General features: G+C 36.7%; 1 protein-coding gene across 1 annotated transcript in view; it reads right to left on the reverse strand.

The window, feature by feature from the left end:
* LOC147079056 (uncharacterized) overlaps window positions 1–21,949 on the reverse strand; it is a 90,366-nt gene that overhangs the window by 28,567 nt on the left and 39,850 nt on the right. Inside the window, exons 27-35 of the mRNA XM_085952914.1 lie at window positions 19,330–19,465; window positions 16,640–17,290; window positions 12,944–13,105; window positions 11,088–11,294; window positions 4,840–5,336; window positions 3,195–3,397; window positions 2,064–2,811; window positions 1,394–1,610; window positions 390–574 (exon numbers count right to left, since the gene is read on the reverse strand). Coding sequence (XP_085809040.1) covers window positions 390–574; window positions 1,394–1,610; window positions 2,064–2,811; window positions 3,195–3,397; window positions 4,840–5,336; window positions 11,088–11,294; window positions 12,944–13,105; window positions 16,640–17,290; window positions 19,330–19,465 — 3,006 coding nt within the window. The remainder of the gene's footprint in view (window positions 1–389; window positions 575–1,393; window positions 1,611–2,063; window positions 2,812–3,194; window positions 3,398–4,839; window positions 5,337–11,087; window positions 11,295–12,943; window positions 13,106–16,639; window positions 17,291–19,329; window positions 19,466–21,949) is intronic.

The raw sequence follows: 21,949 nt of genomic DNA on the forward strand, positions 1-21,949 counted from the left end.
TTATCGACCACTAAAGTGATAAAGTGATAAATATTATCAAACTTAGGGTAGGTTTGTATCAAAATATTAGCACTTATTGTAACAATTACACGAAGCTGGTTTTTATTGTTGCAATAAGTGCGATATTTTAAGAGCAGCAAGACAGGTGCTGTTAAAATATAGCACTTATTGCAACAATAAAAACCAGCTTCGTGTAATTGTTACAATAAGTGCTAATATTTTGATACAAACCTACCCTAAGTTTGATACTATTTATCACTTTAGTGTTCGATAAGTATAGAATAGACCCAATGGGAGGTATATTTTCTTAAAAAATGGTAACAAATGTACAGCAATAAACAAGTAAAAAACAATCGATTAACCGTTGCAATAAGTAAATGAATGAATACCTGAGATGGGTAAGGTGGCGGAGGCGGTGTTTGCATGCGCAGGGAGAGAGGCAGCGGCAGGGCGGAGGGGGTGGGTGTACCTGGATAGGGCGGAGGGGGAGGGGGAGCGGCTCGCACCACACCCCTCACCACGCCCCCCGCGACCACACCCGCAGGCATGTTCACGTTCACACCCACGCGGCCAGCTGCAATAATTATAGATTTCATCGTGAAAAAACATGACAGGAATTAGTCTGCAATGGACGAATATGCAAAAAAGTTGAAGAACTCTGCACCACACTATGTACTGTTATTGGGCCTCATGGGCTGTTGCAGTTTTAAAAATAATATATATCGCACCGTGAGTGTAAAACCAAGGCATCTGCAAATTTTTCAATTTCGAGATTAAATGCAAAACAACTGCAAAAGTCGTGAACTTGATAATGTAAATGTGAAGTAACTGAAAGAACATGCAATATAATGTAGATATAAACCAAATATTATGGTTTTTTTTAGAAATTCTATTTCTCCTAACAAAACAAAGACTTCAAACCCTAATATATCCAAAATATGTCTTTTGCAGATGCCTTGGTTTTACACTCACGGTGCGATATATATGTATTTTCTATACATGTCAACTTGGAAGTTTGAAAGAAGTACTTTACAGTGTGCCGCGAAATTTATACATATTGAATAGTGTGCCATGACACCACAAAGATTTACGACGCACTTGCTAAAACATAAATAAAAAATTCGTGGGATTGCTGCCAAAAGTTAATAAGACGATAATTAAGGTATTTAGAGTTAAAAACGGAAAATGTGTCAATATATAAATGTGTATGCTAGAAACAAAAATCAAGGACATTCGATGTATAAAACATGCACATAAAGCACAAAGAAATTTTCATTATGCCTGATTTTATAAAGTATGTCAAACTTTCAAATTGCAATTACTCCATAACATGATTTCGAGACTTACCAACTTTTGGCAGTAACCCCCACCCCACGAATTGAAAATATGTTACCGTGCTGCATTTGCGGTCGATGGTGGGGAAAAGCATGGGGGTAAGTAACGGTGACACTGTTGTTATGGGTGACCACCCCCATGGCCCCGTCCGGAGACATGAGGCGAGTGCCGGGCGCCATAGGCAGCCCTCGTGCCAGAGCATTCGCCACCTGCGACTGCATCTGCTGCTGCAGAGCCGCCTGTTGTTGCTGCTGCTGCTGCTGTTGTTGTTGTATCTGTTGAACAACAATCAATTTGTCACTTCATATACAACATTGGCAATTGAAAAGCATTCAAGTGATTTTTAGAATGAGGTTTGGTATTTTTTTCTAAGAAATAATAGAATTATCAAATCAAATTGGGCTAACGCACAGGGTCTAAGGGAGAAATAAAAGAAGAATGACTAAAATAAGAGCTCCATGAACAATTTAAGGTCAATATAGTTAATGCCTTGAGGGTGAGAAGACTCAGATGGGCTGGTCACATAGTTGTTAGATGCGATGGATCTGTAGGTCTAAAAGTTTGTGAAGGAACCTTAGTAGGCACTCAACTCATGGACCGACCCTATGGAACTATGGAACGATACAACTATGGAAGACAATTAATAATGAATCGTACAGTTGTTTTTAGTTGGATAATAAGTAGTAAATTAGCTAAAAGAAAACTAATAGGCAAGATGCAATAATCACCAGTGCAATCTGCTGTTGCGAGCCTTGCTGGAATTGCTGTCGAATCTGCTGCCCTGGAGCCTGCACAGGTTGCTGCGTGAACTGGACTTGCGACTGCGGGTGGCCCATCTGGTCGATGCCTTGACCGCTCTGACCACCGCCGCCTTCCACCTGCTGCCGCCCTATCATTTGCTGGGGCTGCCCTTGCGGCTGCGGCTGCACCACCTGCTGCATCAAATGATGCTGGCCCGACTGTCCGGGGCTGAGCGGGACACTCCCCTGGTTGGCCTGCTTGCTCAGAGTCATCTGATTAAACTGTCCCTGCTGGTTGATGTTGATGATCTGCCCCATCTGTCGGTGCGCTATCTTCTGAGTGAATCCGAACTGCAACTGTTGCTGCTGCTGCTGCTGGATGGGTTTCTGCAACTGCAGATGCGGCTGGCCGGGATTAGCTCTAAACGTATGCTGGAACCGAATGGAATTATGTCCGACGATAGCGTTCGGATTGATCTGCTGGAGCTGCGGAGTCTGCTGGGCGACGTCAAGCCTGGGCAGAGGCATCTGCTGCCTTCCGACGTCACCTTCCATGATGATGGTCTGCCTCTGGACCATCTGTCGGTCATTATTGTCCCCGTCGAAGCAAGGCTCCAGTTTGACAGTCTTCATGATGTGCTCTTCGGGTGTGTCCTCCTCCTTCTTTTCAGCTTTTATTAAATTCGGCTCCAGTTTTATGTGATCGGGTTTCGTTTCCTCAGAATCACAGTCCATTCTAAAATTCAACAATGTTCAAAAACGTTACATTGTATTTGATCAAATAACATCAGGAATCTTTTAGAGCAGTGATGCTATAACATATGCTATAACATAACCGCATGCTGGTAAGTAGTACAAAAACCTTATGAAATAAAATGACTTTATTCTCAGTTTTAGAAGATATACGTTTAAAAGCTCAATCTTTTATGGTATTAATACATTGTATATGATCATTAAACAATATCGGTCCCCAGGGTGAGAAAAGATTATAATGACATAGATATGTTTCCCACAAAATCTAAATCGTTCAAGCAACACCCCAAAGTTTCATTTTCAGCATATTTAGAGTACATGGCCCCTTGCAAAATGTGTAACTAAATAAAAAAAAAAAAATCTTACGGATCTCTCTTAACATGTTGCCCTTGGGGAGGTGGGTCTTCTTCGGCGAGCTCCAACCCGTCCAGAATTAGAGAAGTGTCGCCAAAGTCGGCCAGCTCAGGATCCGCGTATTCCAAAATGTTAAAGTCGTCCCCCATTTCGGCCGTTAATGATACTAACAGGGCATCATCGTCATCGCCCAGTCCTCCCAAGATATCACCCACCTGGACAATACAAATTAAATATTCTGATCAGTGGTTTGCTGTCCATAGATGCTGTAGATGCTGAGCATACTTCTCAAGAACTTAAATATTTCGCAGATTCAGCGGCCTCTTGGCCTATCATTCGGATGTCTCCTATCTCTCGAGTACTACTTAATGACTAAGGCCCTCCTCCCACGGCGCAACTGAAATCTGACAGAACTGGTTTATGAAGGAACTCATAAACTGGCCAATGTGATGCTTCGCAAACGGCGCTACTGAAACCACTTGAAATAATAATCACATAACCTCAAACTGTCAAACTGAACCATCAGCTGTTTTGTACAAAAACCGACAACACGCTGCTGCGTTTATTCGAATAGAATTAAATTATTTCAATTTTGCTTATCTTGTACTTTTTACGTTTTGGGTTGTTAATGATTTTTATAGCATGACACATATTCGCAGTGCGGCCAATTTTGGTAAGAAAATATGATTTTTCACCGAATCTAATGATGTTGGTACCACTGTTTTACGGTGACTGGAAACTTCAGAGACCGCGCGACTAGCATGTCGCGTCTCTTTGCGACCGTTTTGAAGCTGAGAGATTCCAGTCTCGCCGTCAGCGAGCCGCCATTGAAATACATTAGCTAGATACTGTCTGGAATTTTAGTTTCAGTTCCGTCGGACTTCAATTGCGCCGTGGGAGGATGGCCTAAGTAGAGCAAATAGTATGTATATAATTTATGTATTTTTTTCCACATCCCTTCAAGCAAAACCGCACACCGCAGATTATTATATGAGATTGCAAAGCACTCTTGTCGGTCTCTAGCTATAAATTTATATTAACACCAGTTGAAAGCCGATGTACGAAAAATATTTAAATTCTTGTTTATTATTATTTATCGCTGGTATTTATAATTTAGGAACATGTCTCATGTAAACTAACAGGAAAAGATTATATTATATTATAGTCCCCCTAAAAATTAACACCCACGGTGGCCGCGCGGGTTAAGCGTTGAACTATAATGCCGTGGGTCCCAGGTTCGAATCCTGGGTCTGGCAAGTACACATAATGTTTTTCAATTTATGTGTGTCAGAGTATGGACCTAATAGGTTGAGCAAGTGGTTGACATCCATTTCTCGTAAAAACAAAATCTGTTAATACAAACCTCTACTCTGTGGAGGCCCATATGATCCTATTAGGATCGGACATGGTCGAAAAGATAAAATTAGTACCGCATCCCATTTTTTTTACACCAAGGAAAATGTCTCGCTTACATAAAAGTATTATATCCACAATTAATGATTATTAATGAAGTCATCCAAATTGCTAGAAATATATTTTTATCATGCTTTGCAAAATATTAAATACCCTACTACCTAATATAATTCTATCAAATTTAATTTTGGTAAACAGCATATTGTGTTAAAAGCAACACAAGAAAGATAAAGACAATGCATACCTCTGCCATATTAGCACTATCCTGCTCTAACTTATCGATGTCCATATCGGGCATCTCTTCGGTGGTAGGAGCAGAAGGATTGGGGGCGGCAGCCTGTGGATGTGCGGGGCTAGGGGCAGGGCCTGCAGAATTCTGTTGTTGCAATTGCTGCTGCTGCTGTTGTTGCTGCTGCTGTTGCTGCTGTAATTGTTGTTGTAACTGTTGTTGGTGTTGCAATTGCTGTTGCTGATGTTGCTGTTGTTGTTGTTGCTGCTGTTGTTGTTGCTGGATATTAAGCTGCTGCTGCTGTTGTTGGTGGAGATGAATTCCTGGTAAAGGAGATGCAGGGTGTTGTTGCTGCTGCTGCTGCTGTTGTTGTTGTTGCTGCTGCTGCTGTTGTTGTTGTTGTTGCAAATGTTGCTGCTGTAAATGCTGCAGTTGCTGTTGTGACTGTTGTTGCTGTTGCTGCTGTTGCTGCTGCTGCTGTTGTTGCTTTCCAATATGCATTACTTTGTCTCCTGAAAATAAACACGGTAAGATTCAACATATTGAAATCATTCTACAATTTGTCAATAAATGTGTCAAAATTTATGATAAATAATTGTGTGCAAAATGTGTATTCCACTTTTCTAATAAACAATATTTTAAATGCTTACACATCAAAATACTACAAGAAAAATGAAAACACAAACATTTCTGTATTTTTCTCTACTCCATATTAAAAACAAGTCATTTACACTTAATATTGACTTGTAGAACGTTTGGAGACAAATAATTGGAAATTATAAAAACTGTATCATGAAAAAATTGGCATTATTTGTAAATCGAGCGCTGAGCAGTAATATCCACCGAAAAAATCTACCACTACCAAAAAAAAAAACAAAAGAAGCTATCATCGTGTGCATTTGCAAAATACTAAATTTTGACTAAGAAATGCTAATACTACATATTTCTTCACAACCCTTCAGTCCTCTCAATCGATGGTTACTTGTAATGTCGAGTAAATATGATGAGTTAGCTGTATCACACACATAAAAGTTAAGTTCACAAAACACATCTAATGGATCAAATAGACTCTATGACGATCGGTTATATAAATGCCGAAAAACCCGTTTCTTATGTTGGCGTCCTGTGTCACGGGGTGTCACATAGTGTAAATACGATGTCATAGCTGTCATACAATATGTATGTATAATATGTCGGAATGGCATAGATATGATCATAGACACTAAATCGCCCTTAGCATATATGTGCCCGATCGTCATATAGTCTATTTGAACCATAACTTAACGTATTGATGCATACAGCATCGAAAAACATTGTTAATTAAAAAAACAACTGTTGGCACTTGCAAATAAGTAATAAAACAGCATAAAATGTCACGGAAAAATAAATAATGCCCACTGACAATATGTATAAATCAGATATGCACAAACCACAGCCCGTGTAAAATAACAAGTACTTTAGGTACCAATATGTAACTATTAAAAATAATAAAATGTATGGGTCCTCTAGTACAGCGGTCCCCAACCAGTAGTCCGTGAGAGAATTTTGGTGGTCCGCAGAGTAATTTGAATACATTTCCAATTTTCGTAGTTGGCTTTCTGTTAACCTATTCCTCGCGCGCGTCATGTAGAGATGCCGGTGATCGCCGTATACGTGAGCCGCGAGCGTCGCCTAGAGGTGACAGTAAGTTTCTACTGCTGTATTTTCGTTATTTGGTAAGCAACAGAGACGAAATTTGTTTTACGAACTTGCTTCATTATTATTCTACTGACATCTGGTGATTTCTGTCATCCAAACATTATGAAATAGTTCGTAATATAGCAAAGACTCGACCCATATCGACTTCCTTCAAAATACAAATAATCAGTTTTGTCGATTCAAATATCTCCGCTAGTTGGTTGCGTAATATGCGCAGGCGCGTGATATCATTTCCGACCCGGGCTTTGTTTGGAATAGTGCGGTGATACTATTTCAACAGTGTGTGTCTGGTTTCGTACGGTTATCGATACCATTCAGTTTCGGCTTTTATAAAATTACTTTGAATACGCGATTCTGTGATTAAGTGTAATTATTTTAATCATAATATTGGAGATTTCATGCATTTTACCCATTGAAATTAGTGTAAAATGTGATTAAGTAGTATTTTAAATTTCAATAATATAATTTCGAGTTCACAGATTCTTCATATATATTTTTATATACATTTGTAATAGTGACAATAAGTTCGTGTAGGTACATTGTGTAGTGAAATATTTAAAGTTAATTTTTGTACATTGCGATCAAAATGTCTGCGCGTGATAGTGTATCCAATGAGGAAGCCCAAGAATCCATTGAATACTTGGATTCCGATTATGAAATGGAAACTGATGATGAAGGAGAAACAGGGCTGGCAGAACCACACAATATTGACGACCCTTCTGATATTGACCATAATGTGGGAGAGGCTTCCACTTCCACCTCTGGACATGAAGCACCAGAGGCTCCACGTCAACCGTGGACCGCGGGGCCATTTGTGCCAATTGTGTATGACTTTGACAGTTTTAACACTGGTGTTAATCCAAGTGTAGGCTTGAATGAGAATTCAAGTGAAATGGAGTTTTTCACACACTTTTTAAATGAAGATATAATGGGTAAAATAGTGAACTTTACCAACGGCCATCACGATCATCTGACCAACACACAAGTCCACACACCTAACGCCCGAATTCATAACTGGTATGATACTTCCATAAGCGAATTGTACATATTTTACGCTGTTACCCTATTGATGACGAGAAACCACCGTCTTACAATAGAGGAACACTGGAGTACCGACCCTTTGTTAAATGCAAAAATTTTTAGCCAAACGATGGTCAGAGATCGTTATGAGCTAATTTTGCAAATGCTTCACTACTCTGACAGTGAAACCCCTGCCGGTGATAGACTTCTCGACCACTGCAGAAATTTGTTCAAAGACTCGATGTTGCCGAATGAAAACCTCTGTATACGACTTATATTTAAGCAGTTTATACCTTCAAAAAGACATAGGTTTGGGATTAAGTTATTTGTGATTTGTGATGTTGAAACTGGATATATTTTAGATTTTATAATTTATTGTGGCGACGGAACGGAAATTACCGATAGTGAAAAGTTGGGTGCGTCTGGGGCTGTTGTGACCACATTGATGAGGGACTATTTTGGCAAAGGCCATAAACTTTTTTGCGACAATTGGTACAGCAGCCCAGAATTATTTGAACATTTGTTTAAACAAAAAACAAATGCGTGCGGGACAGTTCGCAGCAATCGGAAGCAAATGCCGAAAATTCAAAAATTAAAAAAGGGTGAAATAAAATCTTTAAACCGACACCCTTTGCTTGTGTTGAAATGGCATGACAAAAGGGATGTACACATGATAACTACCATGCACGACGACTCAATGGTGCCCACACATAAAACCAATAGAGCCACAGGACTACCCATTATAAAACCGAAGTGCGTTGTTGATTACAACAAAAACATGGGCTCTGTCGATAAAGTTGACATGATGTTGAGTAGTCTGTCGTGCATGCGAAAAACAATTAAGTGGTACAAAAAAGTTGGTTTCCACATCATTGATTTATTTTTATTAAATGCTAGTATTATTTACACAGTCATAACCGGTAAAAAAACTTCTTTGGCCGATTTTCAGATTTAAGTAATTCGTCAATTAATAGAAAAATATGGTAGTGCCTCAAAACCTTCAACATCATTAAATATACCTTCTTCCAGTAATAATCCAAAAAGAATGTTAAAAACCGAACTTTTAAAACATTTGCCACGTCAAGTTCCCCCAACTGAGAAAAAAGTCAAAGCATTTAGGCGGTGTCGGGTATGTTCCCAATCTACCATTAAAAATACAAAAAGAAAAATGACAAATATTATGTGTCGAGAATGTGATGTAGCTTTGTGCCCTCAGCCCTGTTTTTACGATTACCATGAAACTATTAAATTTTAAATTCTTGTCCGATAAAATTTTATGTTAAGTGTTTTGAAATAACCCCTCAATAATAAATAAAGTGATTTCGTAATATTTTTTATGTGCTCTGTAAAATATTAATGTGTTCTGTGTTTGAAGTGGGGTTCCCACGTATCGTGCCCTAATAAACTTGTCATCGGCGCAAGTGTCCATGCCACTTGAAGTACGACAGTGGCCACCTGGTATGTACCTATGCATGGTTTTTTTACTATGGGACGTGTTTGTTCAAGCTCTATCGCCTCATTTAAGTCGTATTTGTTTATTTTTAGATGTCGTAAAATTATTAGGAATGTATATTTATCGGTTCTACTGCTTCTCGGATTTTTAATGACAGTTTTTAACGAGTTATGATATGATTTATGATTCGTAAAAATTACGCCGCCGACAAATGATATACATTGGGGCGACCATTGGCGCGACGAAAAGGTTAAAAATGAGTACCGAGTGTTGAGTGAAAAGGCCTTAATAATATTCATTCCATTTACAACTACATATTTGTGTGAAAACATATTCTCATCAGATACGGCAATTAAAACCAAGTACAGTAAAACCTGGTTAATACGAATTCCACGGGACCGAAAATCGAAAAAAAATTCGAATTACGAATTATGAAATGTATGGGGGAAAAATATTGAAATTAAAAAAAAATGATTTTCATCAATATCGTTTACGATCATATATGTGCCTACCAAATTTCCGGTTCCGTGTGTGTTAATGGGTCATAAATGTGAGGATTATTTTTATTACCTTTTTAAAATAAGTAATTTATAATATTTTACGAAAAGCAGCACAATTTTCAATGACTGGCTCATGAAATAGTGTACTTTATTACGATTTATTGAATATTTTTATATGCCAGGATTTATATGCCAAAATAATTTCGAATTAAAGGTATGGTTTTATATAAAAATAATGTTCAAGGGACTTTTTTGTCGCGAAAATTTCGAATTACAGCGAATTTTGAATTATCCGTGTTCTTATTAACGAGGTTCTACTGTACCGCAGTTGGCTTGAAATACAAACGGCTCTCTGTGTTGCAGTAACGTCATAGGAACCAAGAATCCAACAGCTTGTTTCAAACAAACAGCAATAAAGGTCACGCTGATTATCATTCTTTTTGTTACCTGTAATATTTAATCTTTTATGCACCTCTATGTCGACGTAGAATTCATATTAATTTAATAATTGTATTGATTCTTTTTTAATATAATGAAATTTTTTTTTTTTTCATTTTTCGTAATGACTATCCGTGTTAACCCATTCCAGACAGAATAAATTTTTCAGGATCACTTAAAAAGGCACACTGATTACTAAAATTGATATAACTCATGTATCATTCATTCAACTCAAATAAAATTTTTAAATATGTATAGATTTTGAATTTTTCTATTAAGTTTTTACATTTTAAGTAAACTTTGTGTATAAGTGGAATGAAAAAAACATGTCAAATATAGTTTTTTGGGTTTTTTTATACCTCATACCTAGCAAACTGATCATTATTTTGACAAATTTAAATAAAAATGGATTTTATAAATCAAATATTTCTAAATGAATATATTGGACTGTATAGAACTAGCATCATAAAATGATAGCTACATATTATATTATTAAGTAATTTCAACTTTTAAAAAAATCAAAATATGATTAATTTTTTTTTGATTTTCATCATGTCCTGCATCCTGTAACACCGGCGCCAAATTGGCGCCGATAGGGCGCGATGGGTTAATAAGTTTATTTATAATAATTATATTTTTATCATTACATTGACATATCAAATTTTTAACAAGTGTGGAAAAAATACATGGTAGTGGTCCTCGAGGTCCAAAAGGTTGGGGACCGCTGCTCTAGTATAATATATCAACACTTTTCCCACTGCGGCCCGTGAAAAATTAGAAAATGGATAAATTGGCCCTTTTTCAAATAGGTTGTGTACCACAGGTCTAAAGCAACAGAATTCATACTAGATATTCATAGTGCTCCTGTTGCATTTTGCTTTAGTTCAAGCAACCATTGCTCTCCTATCTCCTACAAGGCCATGAAAGTGGCATTGGGCAGTGATGTAACATCTTTTTATATGAGAGATTGAGAAGTATCCTTCCATCTAATGCCATATTTTTGTACAATGGCATTTATACGGTTTGAATATTTTGTCAATAGAATTTACAGAGTTTTTTTGCTTGTTTTTTACAATTTTATTGGCGTCTCTCAGTTCAGAGTATGTTGGTATCATACCGAATGTCCGTTGTGAGGTAAAAAGTATATGAGTTACCTGTGAGAGTGTGCTGCGAAAGTGTGGCGGGGTGTTGCGCCTGCTGCAGCTGGGTGTGGTCTAACTGAACAGGCGGTCGACCCCTCACGCCAACACCAACGCCCACACCCACCAACTGTTGTTGCTGCAACATGGGCCCAGACAACAACATGTGCTGCTGATGCTGTTGTTGCTGCTGTTGTTGTTGTTGAAAATGCTGTTGCACCACTGTAAAATTAAAATATAACATTCACATTGATATTTCTTCAATCAATTTTCATTTCTTAAACTCCATAAAATACAGGTCATTTAAACTGTATTTCTAAGCCTTCTAGAATGACCAAATCTAATCGACTTGAAGAAGAGGCTACAGTGGAATCATTCAACCATGAATATGACCAGCGCATCTATTCTATACACAAGACTGCTTTCGGCCACTACAGCAGCTATCTAAGGTAGGTTTGTATCAAAGTACAGTCGAACTCGGTTATCACGATCACGGATATAGTGAGATCTCGAATGTAATGAGGAAACATTCGTTGACATTTTAATTTTCTCCATACATTTATTCACTGTCTATCAATGTGTCGATCGTTTAAAAACATTTCGACCCTAAGCAATAAAATCCGACCGGACAGGATGCTGCCAGGATCGCATTACGTTTATAGCACTAGTTAAGTTAGTGTCAAAGTACCAACCTAATTGGTGTTTTCGCCGACAATATTGAAAAAGTATCCACGCATATGGTTATAAAAAATTCAAGGTTTGTGAAGTCAGTAGGTACAATTTGTAGTTTATGAATGCCATGGTTGTTTCAGGAATTTTTCGATGGCAACTTTTTGTGTTATGTGACCGCTCATTTAAAAATACCTATTCTCTGATATAACGAGTATCGCTTATAACGAGCAAATTCAGTCGGTCCCATCTTCCTCGTAATAACCAAGTTCGACTATATTAGCACTTATTGTAACAATTACAATAAGATAGTTGTCATTGTTACAATAAGTGCTATGTTTTGACAGCACCTCTTTCGGCTGTGGTAAATTTTGGAACAAGATTTTGACTATTATGACAGCTAACTTATTGTAATTGTTACAATAAGTGCTAATACATCGATACAAACCTACCCTAGATAGCTGCCGTAGCAGCCAAAAGCAGTATTGTGTATAGAGTAGATGCGCTGATGTGATTTCTTCTAGGGTGCAGTAATCATTCAGTGTGATTATTATTATGGTTCACATTGTCGACTTTGGTTACATCAAGCGGATCAAGTCAGATTGATGACTCTCTTGAGGCATCCATAGAACACAACTTATCCAAGTCTAACATTGAATCTTCACTTAAGCTTTGACCTGAAACTGGACTCATTTTTATAAATCCTATTTAATTTCCAAAAACTATTATGTACATTGATTTCGTTTTCTCTTTTTATTTGCGCATGTCCGATCCTAAGATCACATGGGCCTCCACAGTGTGGAAGTTTAGAAACAACAGATTTTTATTTTTTTACAAGAAATGGATGGAAAACCTAATAGATCCATACTCTTGACTCCAAACACGCATTGAAATTAATGTCTATTAACCAGACCCAGGATTCGAATCCGGAACCCGCGACATTATAAGCCGATGCGTCAGCCGCTTGGCTATCTCTTACCGTACATTAAATAATTACTCTCAGAAATGTTTTTCGTTACCACTTACATTCGAGATGTAGATAAGAATTATGATAGAGAAGACTGGATGAAGTCATCGATATCACCCAACTGGGCAGTCCCAATGTTTCTATGTGAATTTTTATTTAGAGGGATATTTCGCAGCTCTGTAATAATTTAGTCACACTATAAAAATGTGATAATTAGGAAAGGGAATCAACTGACTTAGTGGATTCTTCTGCAGGAGCAATCTGATGTGAGGGTCAATGGGGGCCACGGGCGCCCTGGCCCTCACGATGGGACTCACGGGCAGAGGCTGCCGGAATTGACCGTCCGCCATCTGGTGCTGCTGATCCGAAGGTTGACCGCCCACTGATTGGTCATCGCCTGATAAACAATTACATCAAATTTCATCTCCACAATGACCTCTCACAATTATACAACACTATCAAAGAGATGAAACAAATCATAGTTCTGGGTATTATTTTATAACAAAGTAGAATCTGGATTATCCGGATAACCAAAGATGTTGAAGAAAACTTTCCTGTATAGAGATGTAGGACCACTAGAACCAATAATTTTCACACAAAAAAGTGTATTTTTGCATACATAGGTATGTAGCACTTCTCAAACCAAAATTGCCTTCTGCGATTTTGATAAGGAAAACACAGAAGCATCCATTTGGAAAAAGAATCAACATCTTTGCGGATAACATATTATGTTACAAAAGAAAATTCGAATTAACACTGAAGGGTGCTTTGAAAATAAAATTTTAATTCTAAATAATTCTAAATTTGTAAATGAAACCTTTAATTAATTTTAATGAAATTGTCTTACATCTGGAGCCCTATTCTAGCAATCATACTTACCGTTAAGGGCCCAGATGCTCAGCGTAGGTCAAAATGGAGCTATTAATGTTATTTTCAGTGCATAACCCTGGACATTCCTTAAACGTTGTAGATAATCTATTTATATAATTTTGAAGCTTTATTATCCTTTATATTTATTTTAAACATTTGATGACTGCATAAAGTACTTTTATTACATGAAATAGTATTCTTTTAAACCTCTCGCTCTAATGTTTTAGAATATAGTCATATTTCAGTACATTCACGTGCAGTGATGTTAAGATTTTTTAGATTTATTAATTTTTAAACGCAATTACAAAACCATTAGTAAAATTAATGTTAACATTATATAGTGACATATTTACGATAAAAAATTATATTTTATAATCTTTGTGATCCCAAATTTGACAAGAATTATGCATTTTATTATTCAAAAAATGAGCACGATTAACACATTTGAAGATAATTCTAAAGACACTAATTATAAGATATGTCTTTGACCATTGAAATGTGATAAACATCCTACGAATAATGATTGCTTTATAATAATTATTGACCTAAGAATGGGGTAGTATTTTTTAGTTTATTTTGTATAGTTTATTATTAATAAATCTAAAAAATCTGCTGCACCACTGCACATGTATGTACTGAAATATGACTATATTCTAAAACATTAGATAAACATACCATAAAAGCTACATTTTGACCTACGCTGAGCATGTGGGCCGTTAACACAAAGCAAACAATATTGTTACTAGTAATAATATGTAATAGGCGTATGTTTTAAGTGCGCGCACGCGGAAGTGGTCAATTTCATATTTACAATAAACACAAATGCTAAAATAGGGCCGCTGGAATCAAGATTTGTTTCAAGATTAATTGCCATCATTCAGACAATCGCTTTTCTACTGGACATGCCTTTATTCATTTTTACAGAATTTATTTATAATTATATGTTAAAAAACCATCGCCCCAAAGCTAAACTACAACATAGCTGACTATTTTAATATTTCCTATTTAAGTAACGTCACCCGGGGACAATGATATATAATATGCTGATAGATAATTCAGTTAATCTAACGATTATCTTTAAATCAACTTTCTCATGCTCAATAGTTTTCCCCATGTTTTTTATATTACCGGTAATGGAAATAAAACCGAGTGCACAAAGTAACAAAATGTTTCTTTCTAAAAATCTGTGTTTGTATGTTAGCGAAGCAGTACGACAAAGTCACAAGAGCAACGGAAAATCTGTTCAACGAAGTTGAGACACATTTTGAAGCCACCCAGTCACAAGTGAAAATATGCAAATGATGATGAAAAAAACAATCGCTCGCAATAAGCATTCAATATTTAATTTCCAGCCAAAAAAATCAGTGTTGCATGGGGGCGCATCAAAATAGAATTCATAAAACATGGACCACAATTCAATATTTGTTTGTGTTTAAAGCGTAAATGGTTGGTTTTAACATTAGTTCCCTTTTTCTATTGTATTGCACTTTCAAATTACAATATGTCCATTTTTATTAATGAAGCCTTTATTGCAATAAATATAAGCAAAACAAAATAGGGCATATTGGCATTACAATCATTAAGTTTAAAACACTTTTTTCTTGTGCTTTTGGAACTTACATAAGTATTATGTGAAATTAATTACACAGAATAAGTACAGATTTTTAATTTTAGATTTTGTTCATATATATAATATGTAGACTTGGAAATAGACGCTTCAACTCAATGATCCATTTGGATATTACTTATGACTTCACGGTGTATGACTTGGCTTAAACTTTTATGAAAATAGCAAAACAATTAAGTTTAAAAAAACCTTCTAATAATTTCTTCTAATAAAAGTATTTTTTATATATATGAAATATGCCAAAAGTTCTACATAAGGGCTTGAACAGATAAGAGAGTGGTCAGGCGTTCTGCATTCCGCGTTCAGCGTTCTTTGTAGTGTATGGACTTCATCAAAACTGTGCACACAGCAGGCAGTCAGACCACGCTGGTCCACACACTACAAAGAGCGCTGAACTCTGAAAGCGGAACGCAGAACGCCTGACCGCTCTCTGTCTGTTCAAGCCCTAAGTCAAAAGAAAGTTCATTTGACTTACAATATAAGTATTTAAAACTTTCAATTTTATTATTTGATCGCTTTGAACCTCATCTAAAAGGCATTTTCACGTTTAATGCCTTTATGAAATAACTCAAATACTTCCAAATATATTTAATTAAATCTTTTGACAAATTTCATAATTTATTGTCCAAGTGATTGATTGATTAGTAAATTTAATGAAATGTTATTAGAAAATAAAACCATAAATAATTTATGCTGATTATTTTGGAAAAGGTTAACATTATCAACTGACAGGCTTCTTCGTAAGGTTGGTAACACCGCACAATACCTCTGAATTAAAAAATAGCCAGTCATGCATTTTATAAGTGCACACACAATTGCTGCATTCTGCACAACAACTCGTTCAACCACACGAATAAGCCTGCAAGTGTCTCGTTTTGCAATTTAGTAAACATTGTTATGGCAATGTGGGATTATCATATTTTATAAAATAATCTTCACAATGCCTGTAGATCGATTGTAATGCTAATAAGTAAAATTGCTAATAGTCAAAAAATATGATTCAGATACAATAACTTTTGAATGAATTAATTATGTTTTAGAAGCAAGCAGATAACAAGATAAAAACCCATTCATTTGTAATAACGGAAAACCTAAAAAAAACAAATTTAAATAACAATGTTTAGCAATTACAAAATGAGATATTAATATTAATCGTCCTCATATAGTGTGCATGTCCAGTAAGTGAACTGATTAAAATCGATCCGACCAGTCTCCGAAATGGACACGCCGCTCTCCCTTTCAAAGTGAACATGCATCTGTCCAATGTTTGTGTAAAATGTGGCATCGTCCAAATGAAAACGTAAACCGAACGCGCATTCGGAGAGCGAGCACCGTGTGGGGATTGTCTGTTTCAGTGTGTCATGCTGACGGTGATCCGCGGGTAGTTTCGCTACACAACACAGAGGGGCGGAAGGACTTGACGGGCCGGCGTACCTTGCGGCCACAGCTTATTGGGGGCGTGCTGCCTCTGCAGAAGATCCCTCAGCTGGCGGTTGACTTCGGGAGGCGGAGGCGCGGGCCCTTCACCCCTCGGTGAGGAGAGAGCAGGGCCGGGCGGCTGAGCGAAGGGGTCCTGCGGGCGGGGTGCGTAGATCTGATTTCGCTGCGGGTTGACGACGTACTGCGCGCCTGGGCGAGGCGTGCCCGCATACCCCTCTTGCGGGAGGAGAGCGGGCGTCGGCCTCGGCTGGCCCGCATAGGCGGGGCTCCTAGCCGGGTTGGGAGACTGGTGGCCAAAGGACCGAGGTGTCTGCGGCGAGGGAGCGTAGTCGTCGCTGCTCACTGAGGGAGGCCGCTGGAAAGGGTCACCCTGGCCAGGAGCGGGGGACACGGAGCCAGGAAAGCCATCGTGAGGGGACTGAGGGGAAAAAGGACTCCGCGCTGGCCGCTGGGGATTGGGGGAGGGACGCACCTGCGCGGCGGCCGGATGGGGGAAGCGGGGGGCGGAGTAAGGGCTCCTGGCCAAGGATAGGGTCGGGGAGGGCGAGGCCGGGTGCAGCGGGCTCTGCTCGTTCACCGAAACCTGCAGCTGCTCAGGCGGGAAGGTGCCGTCCGCGGTCATCTGCCGTTGCACCCGCGCCATGGCTGCCGGACAAAATGCATTACATCATCAGTCAGTGACGGGAGGCGGCCTTTCGGAGCTGGCGGACGTGCACACATCACGTTCGTCCTTATCTTCCTCTTTTGGAATCACAGAAACCCTGAAGGTCCCTTTACGCGACAAGTTGCGATAAGGAAACCTCATTCATTTTTAAAACAGATATAAAATGATGCCCCCTTGGTTAGATAGAAAAGAGTTCTGTTACAATAGCACAACATACCAGTATAAAGAGGCATTCAAAATTTCCATGGGTTATTCATAAAATACTGTTAGAATGATGTACACGAGCGAAAATTAACACCCAGTTATGCGAAAGAGCGAGGCGTCACATCGATAACACAGATTTTTATTAGAACAAACAGAAACCTTTCAACTTACATTTATTGAAAACGGGTGGATCCTGTTTCTTTCGTAAACATAGCAGAAAATGATTTGACGGTGAGTTATTTTATCATAAGCTGTTAAATACATTTCAGTCGATCCTGAGCATTCAAATAAACTACATGGAACAATTGATAGAATGATTTTCACCCTGAAGACTTTTAAATATTATGAATAGTTAATTACCACAGAGGAACAGGAAGGTGAAGAGGAAAATGAAAGCAAAAATAACATGGAAAGGTACAATGATAAAGATCCATTTATAAAATAAAACTTTTATTCTAAGTTGTAAGATTATCTACCACATGGCTTACCCTATGTGTATGTATTATAATTTCACTGATTTGGTTATTAAGAGATCAATTATATTACGACTATTGTCTCATTATGTTAGAAATGTATATAACAAATGTTGAAATTTATATATTTTTTTCATTAAATGCAGCTAATATTTTACATACATACATGGTTAAGATATGCCGAGATTTTCTTACTTAAGCGTCAATGACATTGAGCTACTTTACGAGCTGCTTGTTGGCGAATTTACAATCTGCCTGTAAAGTCACCAAGTGTCATCATCGAACAAGCCAACAAGCAGATTGTAAACAATCTACCGAGAAAAGTTGAAAGCCGGTCAACTTTACACGCTACACGCCAGCATGTGGGCCTACTGTGTCTGCGCAGTAGAGCGTAGTAGCGACCTCTCGATAAAAAACGAACTACGTTCAGTCAAAATAGTCGCTAGCTTGTTGGCTTCTCAGCGAATGGAAAGTTTTGTGTGTCATCATTACAATCGCAGTAGCTGAATCGCCCGCTCTTAAATTCGCCAACAAACAGCTTGTAAAGTAGCTCAATCTCATTGACGCATTACTATCCAGATAGGGTATAATAAATAATAATTTAAAATACAAATGTAAATGTTTACATTTACATTTGTATTTATGTATTATCATGTGTGTATTATCATTATGTATTATCATGTGTGTAATTATTGTCCAAAATAATGACTACATCTTTTATGAAAAACCAGATAACATTGCATGGACGTTTTGAATCCGTTATAAAAATATAAATTTAGATCTTTATTAATATTGCACAAACGTTTTTATGAGTTAATAATGATCCTTATTGGATAAATATCATAGTACATTTCATTATGAGTAGACGAGTAGGCATTGCAGACAGCTATAAGATAAGATGATTCTTCGTGGAAAGACGTAAGCTCGGGCTAGCGTTAAGGATTTGCTGACATTTGATGTAGACACGCATGGCCTTACTTCAATGATAGTAAGAATTATGTTCTTGCCGGCGTAGGCGAGGAATAGTAGTTAGCCATTCGCTCAACCCCTTGCGCTGGTTCAAAGACAAAAAGAAAAAAACTATATGCATTTTCCCAGCCGCGAGATCAAACCCGCGATCCAAGGTTCCTAGTAGCTAGGCTATATGGGTATGAAACAATAATTATCCTAATATAATAAATATATAATAAAGAAAAAAAATGTGAATATTTCCCATTAATTGTAATTTATTGATGAATCTAATTGGGATAAACATGATAGATCATGGGTGGACACGATCCATCATGAAAAGATATGATGATCTTTCACATGACAGTAATGGGGGGAAGGCAGGTGTGGCGTACCTTGTAGTCTCTGGTCGTGGATGACCTGCTGCTGCAGCTGCGCTTGATGCTGTCGGGACTGCTGGAGCTGCTTCCACTGGCGTTCCTGCTCGGCTTCGCGGGCACCCCGCTGCGCCCCAGACAGCTTCTCTTGCTCCTGCACCCCACACACACGCACACATTACCGAGAGTCCTTTTCACTCCACTCTCCACATTACCGTAGATAAATCAACCTTCTACTCTGTAATCTACTTTTACAGAGACAAACTAACTAAAGCAAAACTCCCTTAATGACACCTTTATCGACTGGCATCCATCAATTGGAAACTAGACATGGTCCACGACGAGGATTAAACAAATATAAATGCACCTGTGACTGAGTTGAGTAAATCAACTTAAAAGTTAATCATGATTCTAGTAACTGTAAAAATCGTTCTGTAAATGAGATATTAAAAGACATTTTCAATATCAATTAATATTTATTGTGTTTGAAGGACAAATCAGGCCAAAGCATTCCAACTATTTACATTGCAATGAAAATAATAACATTTTATACACCAAAGTTAGGAATATAAAACTTTTTTTTTCATACAAAGCAGATAAATAAATATTATGTATATGTTTGAATCTTGTTTCATGCATTAAGATATCAGTTAAGATATTTGTGATAATATGCAAACTACCCTGATTTAACTATGTCATTTGTACTCATTTAATCCTCAGAAATCTTTACTTATTAACTCGTTCGTTGATTTATCTTCAGTGATGTTTTCAAACAAAATTTCAGTTTTCACTTTCAACATCATTAGACATCCGTCCCTTTCATAGATGGACAACAGTCAATTAAATAAATAAAAATGGTTGTTTTACTATTCAGTTTACATCTGAAAGAGGTAAAAGTTTGCAACAGAATTTTTTACAAACATGAAATCATATAATTCAATAATCGAAATGAAGTTCATTTTTCATGTTATCATTCGGCATCATCATTTCTCTTAGTCACAAGTCACATCTATTGACAGAAAGTCTGTGATATGAAATTATTTTAATATTATAATATGAAAAACATAAATCCATTTTATTTATCTGGTTGACTCAAATTTACAATTTTTATTTTTTATCTAGATTCATTTCACTTTTCCGTATACATAGGTTCTTTAAATCGTAAACCATTCACAATACTTCATAGAGAATTAAGTAAACTGTTTTTTACTTAAAGTTTACTTAAAAAATTCAGTCAAAGTAGTGAAATCATTTTTTTATCTAGATAACAGCTAAAAAATGTAAAGAACGTAAAAGCGGCAACATCATTCTTATAAAACATTTTAAATAAAATAAAGTTGTGACTATTCGTATAAGAATTTCATAATAAACCAAATATCATTGAAGGCCAATAACAATTAATTTAATGCAGCGAGGCATAATTTTGTGCCTGCGAGGTTCTAGGTTGCAGGGGTTCCCAACCTTATTTTCATCAAGAGCACTTTTACACCCGAAATTCATATTTTTTTCCAATGAATCTTACATAATTTAGACAGAGACGAATAAATATAAGTTCTATTTTTTTTAATAACTTTGTATTAATGAAGTTTTAAATATTTTTAAAAACATTAAATATATAATAAAAAAAGAATGACAATTTAATTAATTAGTGGGATCTTTGGCATTGGATTTATTCATTCAATATTTTATAGTGAGGAATGTATGTGGATTTTTGTATTCTTAAACAGTGAGTCGCTATCTGTATTTCGATGTTATTACATCATTGTTGGAAATAATGATTCGCATAAATAAGTTGAAACACGGCATATTTTAATTTTTTAGGATACAAAAGGTTGCTTGTCCAACCATACATTGAGGAAAATTTAATACCTAAATCCAATCAACCAATACAGTAAAACCTCGTTAATACGAATTCCATAAGACCGAAAATCGAAAAAAAATCGAATTACGAAATATGAAATGTATGGGGAAAAATATTAAAATTTTGTGAAAATATTTTTTTTTTTAATTATCATTAATTTTGTTTCCGATCATAGATATGCATGCCTACCAAATTTCCGATTATTATATATACTACCTTCATAAAATTAATTATGTAATGTATAAAGTAATTTTTGATGTTTTAAGAAAAGTCTGTCACAATTTTCAATGACTGGCTCATTGAATAGTGCACTTTATTGAATATTTTTATATGCCAAGAGTATGAAATCATTTCGAATTACGAAATTTGAATTAAAGGTATGGTTTTATATCTAAATAATGTTCAAGGGACCTTTTTTTCGTGAAAATTTTGGTGAATTTCGAATTATCAGTGTTCTTACTAATGAGGTTTTACTGTACAAAAATTCAATTGCAATATTTTTTTATTAATCGATTTAAAATATTAAAATCATATTTTTTTTTAAAAATTGCACAAACGAGTCTGAAGGCTCGCTCCTACAGTTGGGAATCCCTGGCGATGACAAAAGAAAAAAAATATTTATTTTAAAATGCTTTATTCTCAGTACAAAACGATAAGACTGTTTACTAATGGTTAATTTACCTATAGTAATATTAATAAATACTGTTTCCATGAAGAAAAAAAAATTATCATGTTATATTTTTAAGAATTAGTGCAATGTTAAACAGACCTCTCGTT

The sequence above is a fragment of the Rhyacophila brunnea genome, unplaced genomic scaffold (assembly GCF_057557595.1).
Source record: "Rhyacophila brunnea isolate RB1 unplaced genomic scaffold, BYU_Rbru_1.0 scaffold_10, whole genome shotgun sequence".
NCBI lineage: Eukaryota > Metazoa > Arthropoda > Insecta > Trichoptera > Rhyacophilidae > Rhyacophila > Rhyacophila brunnea.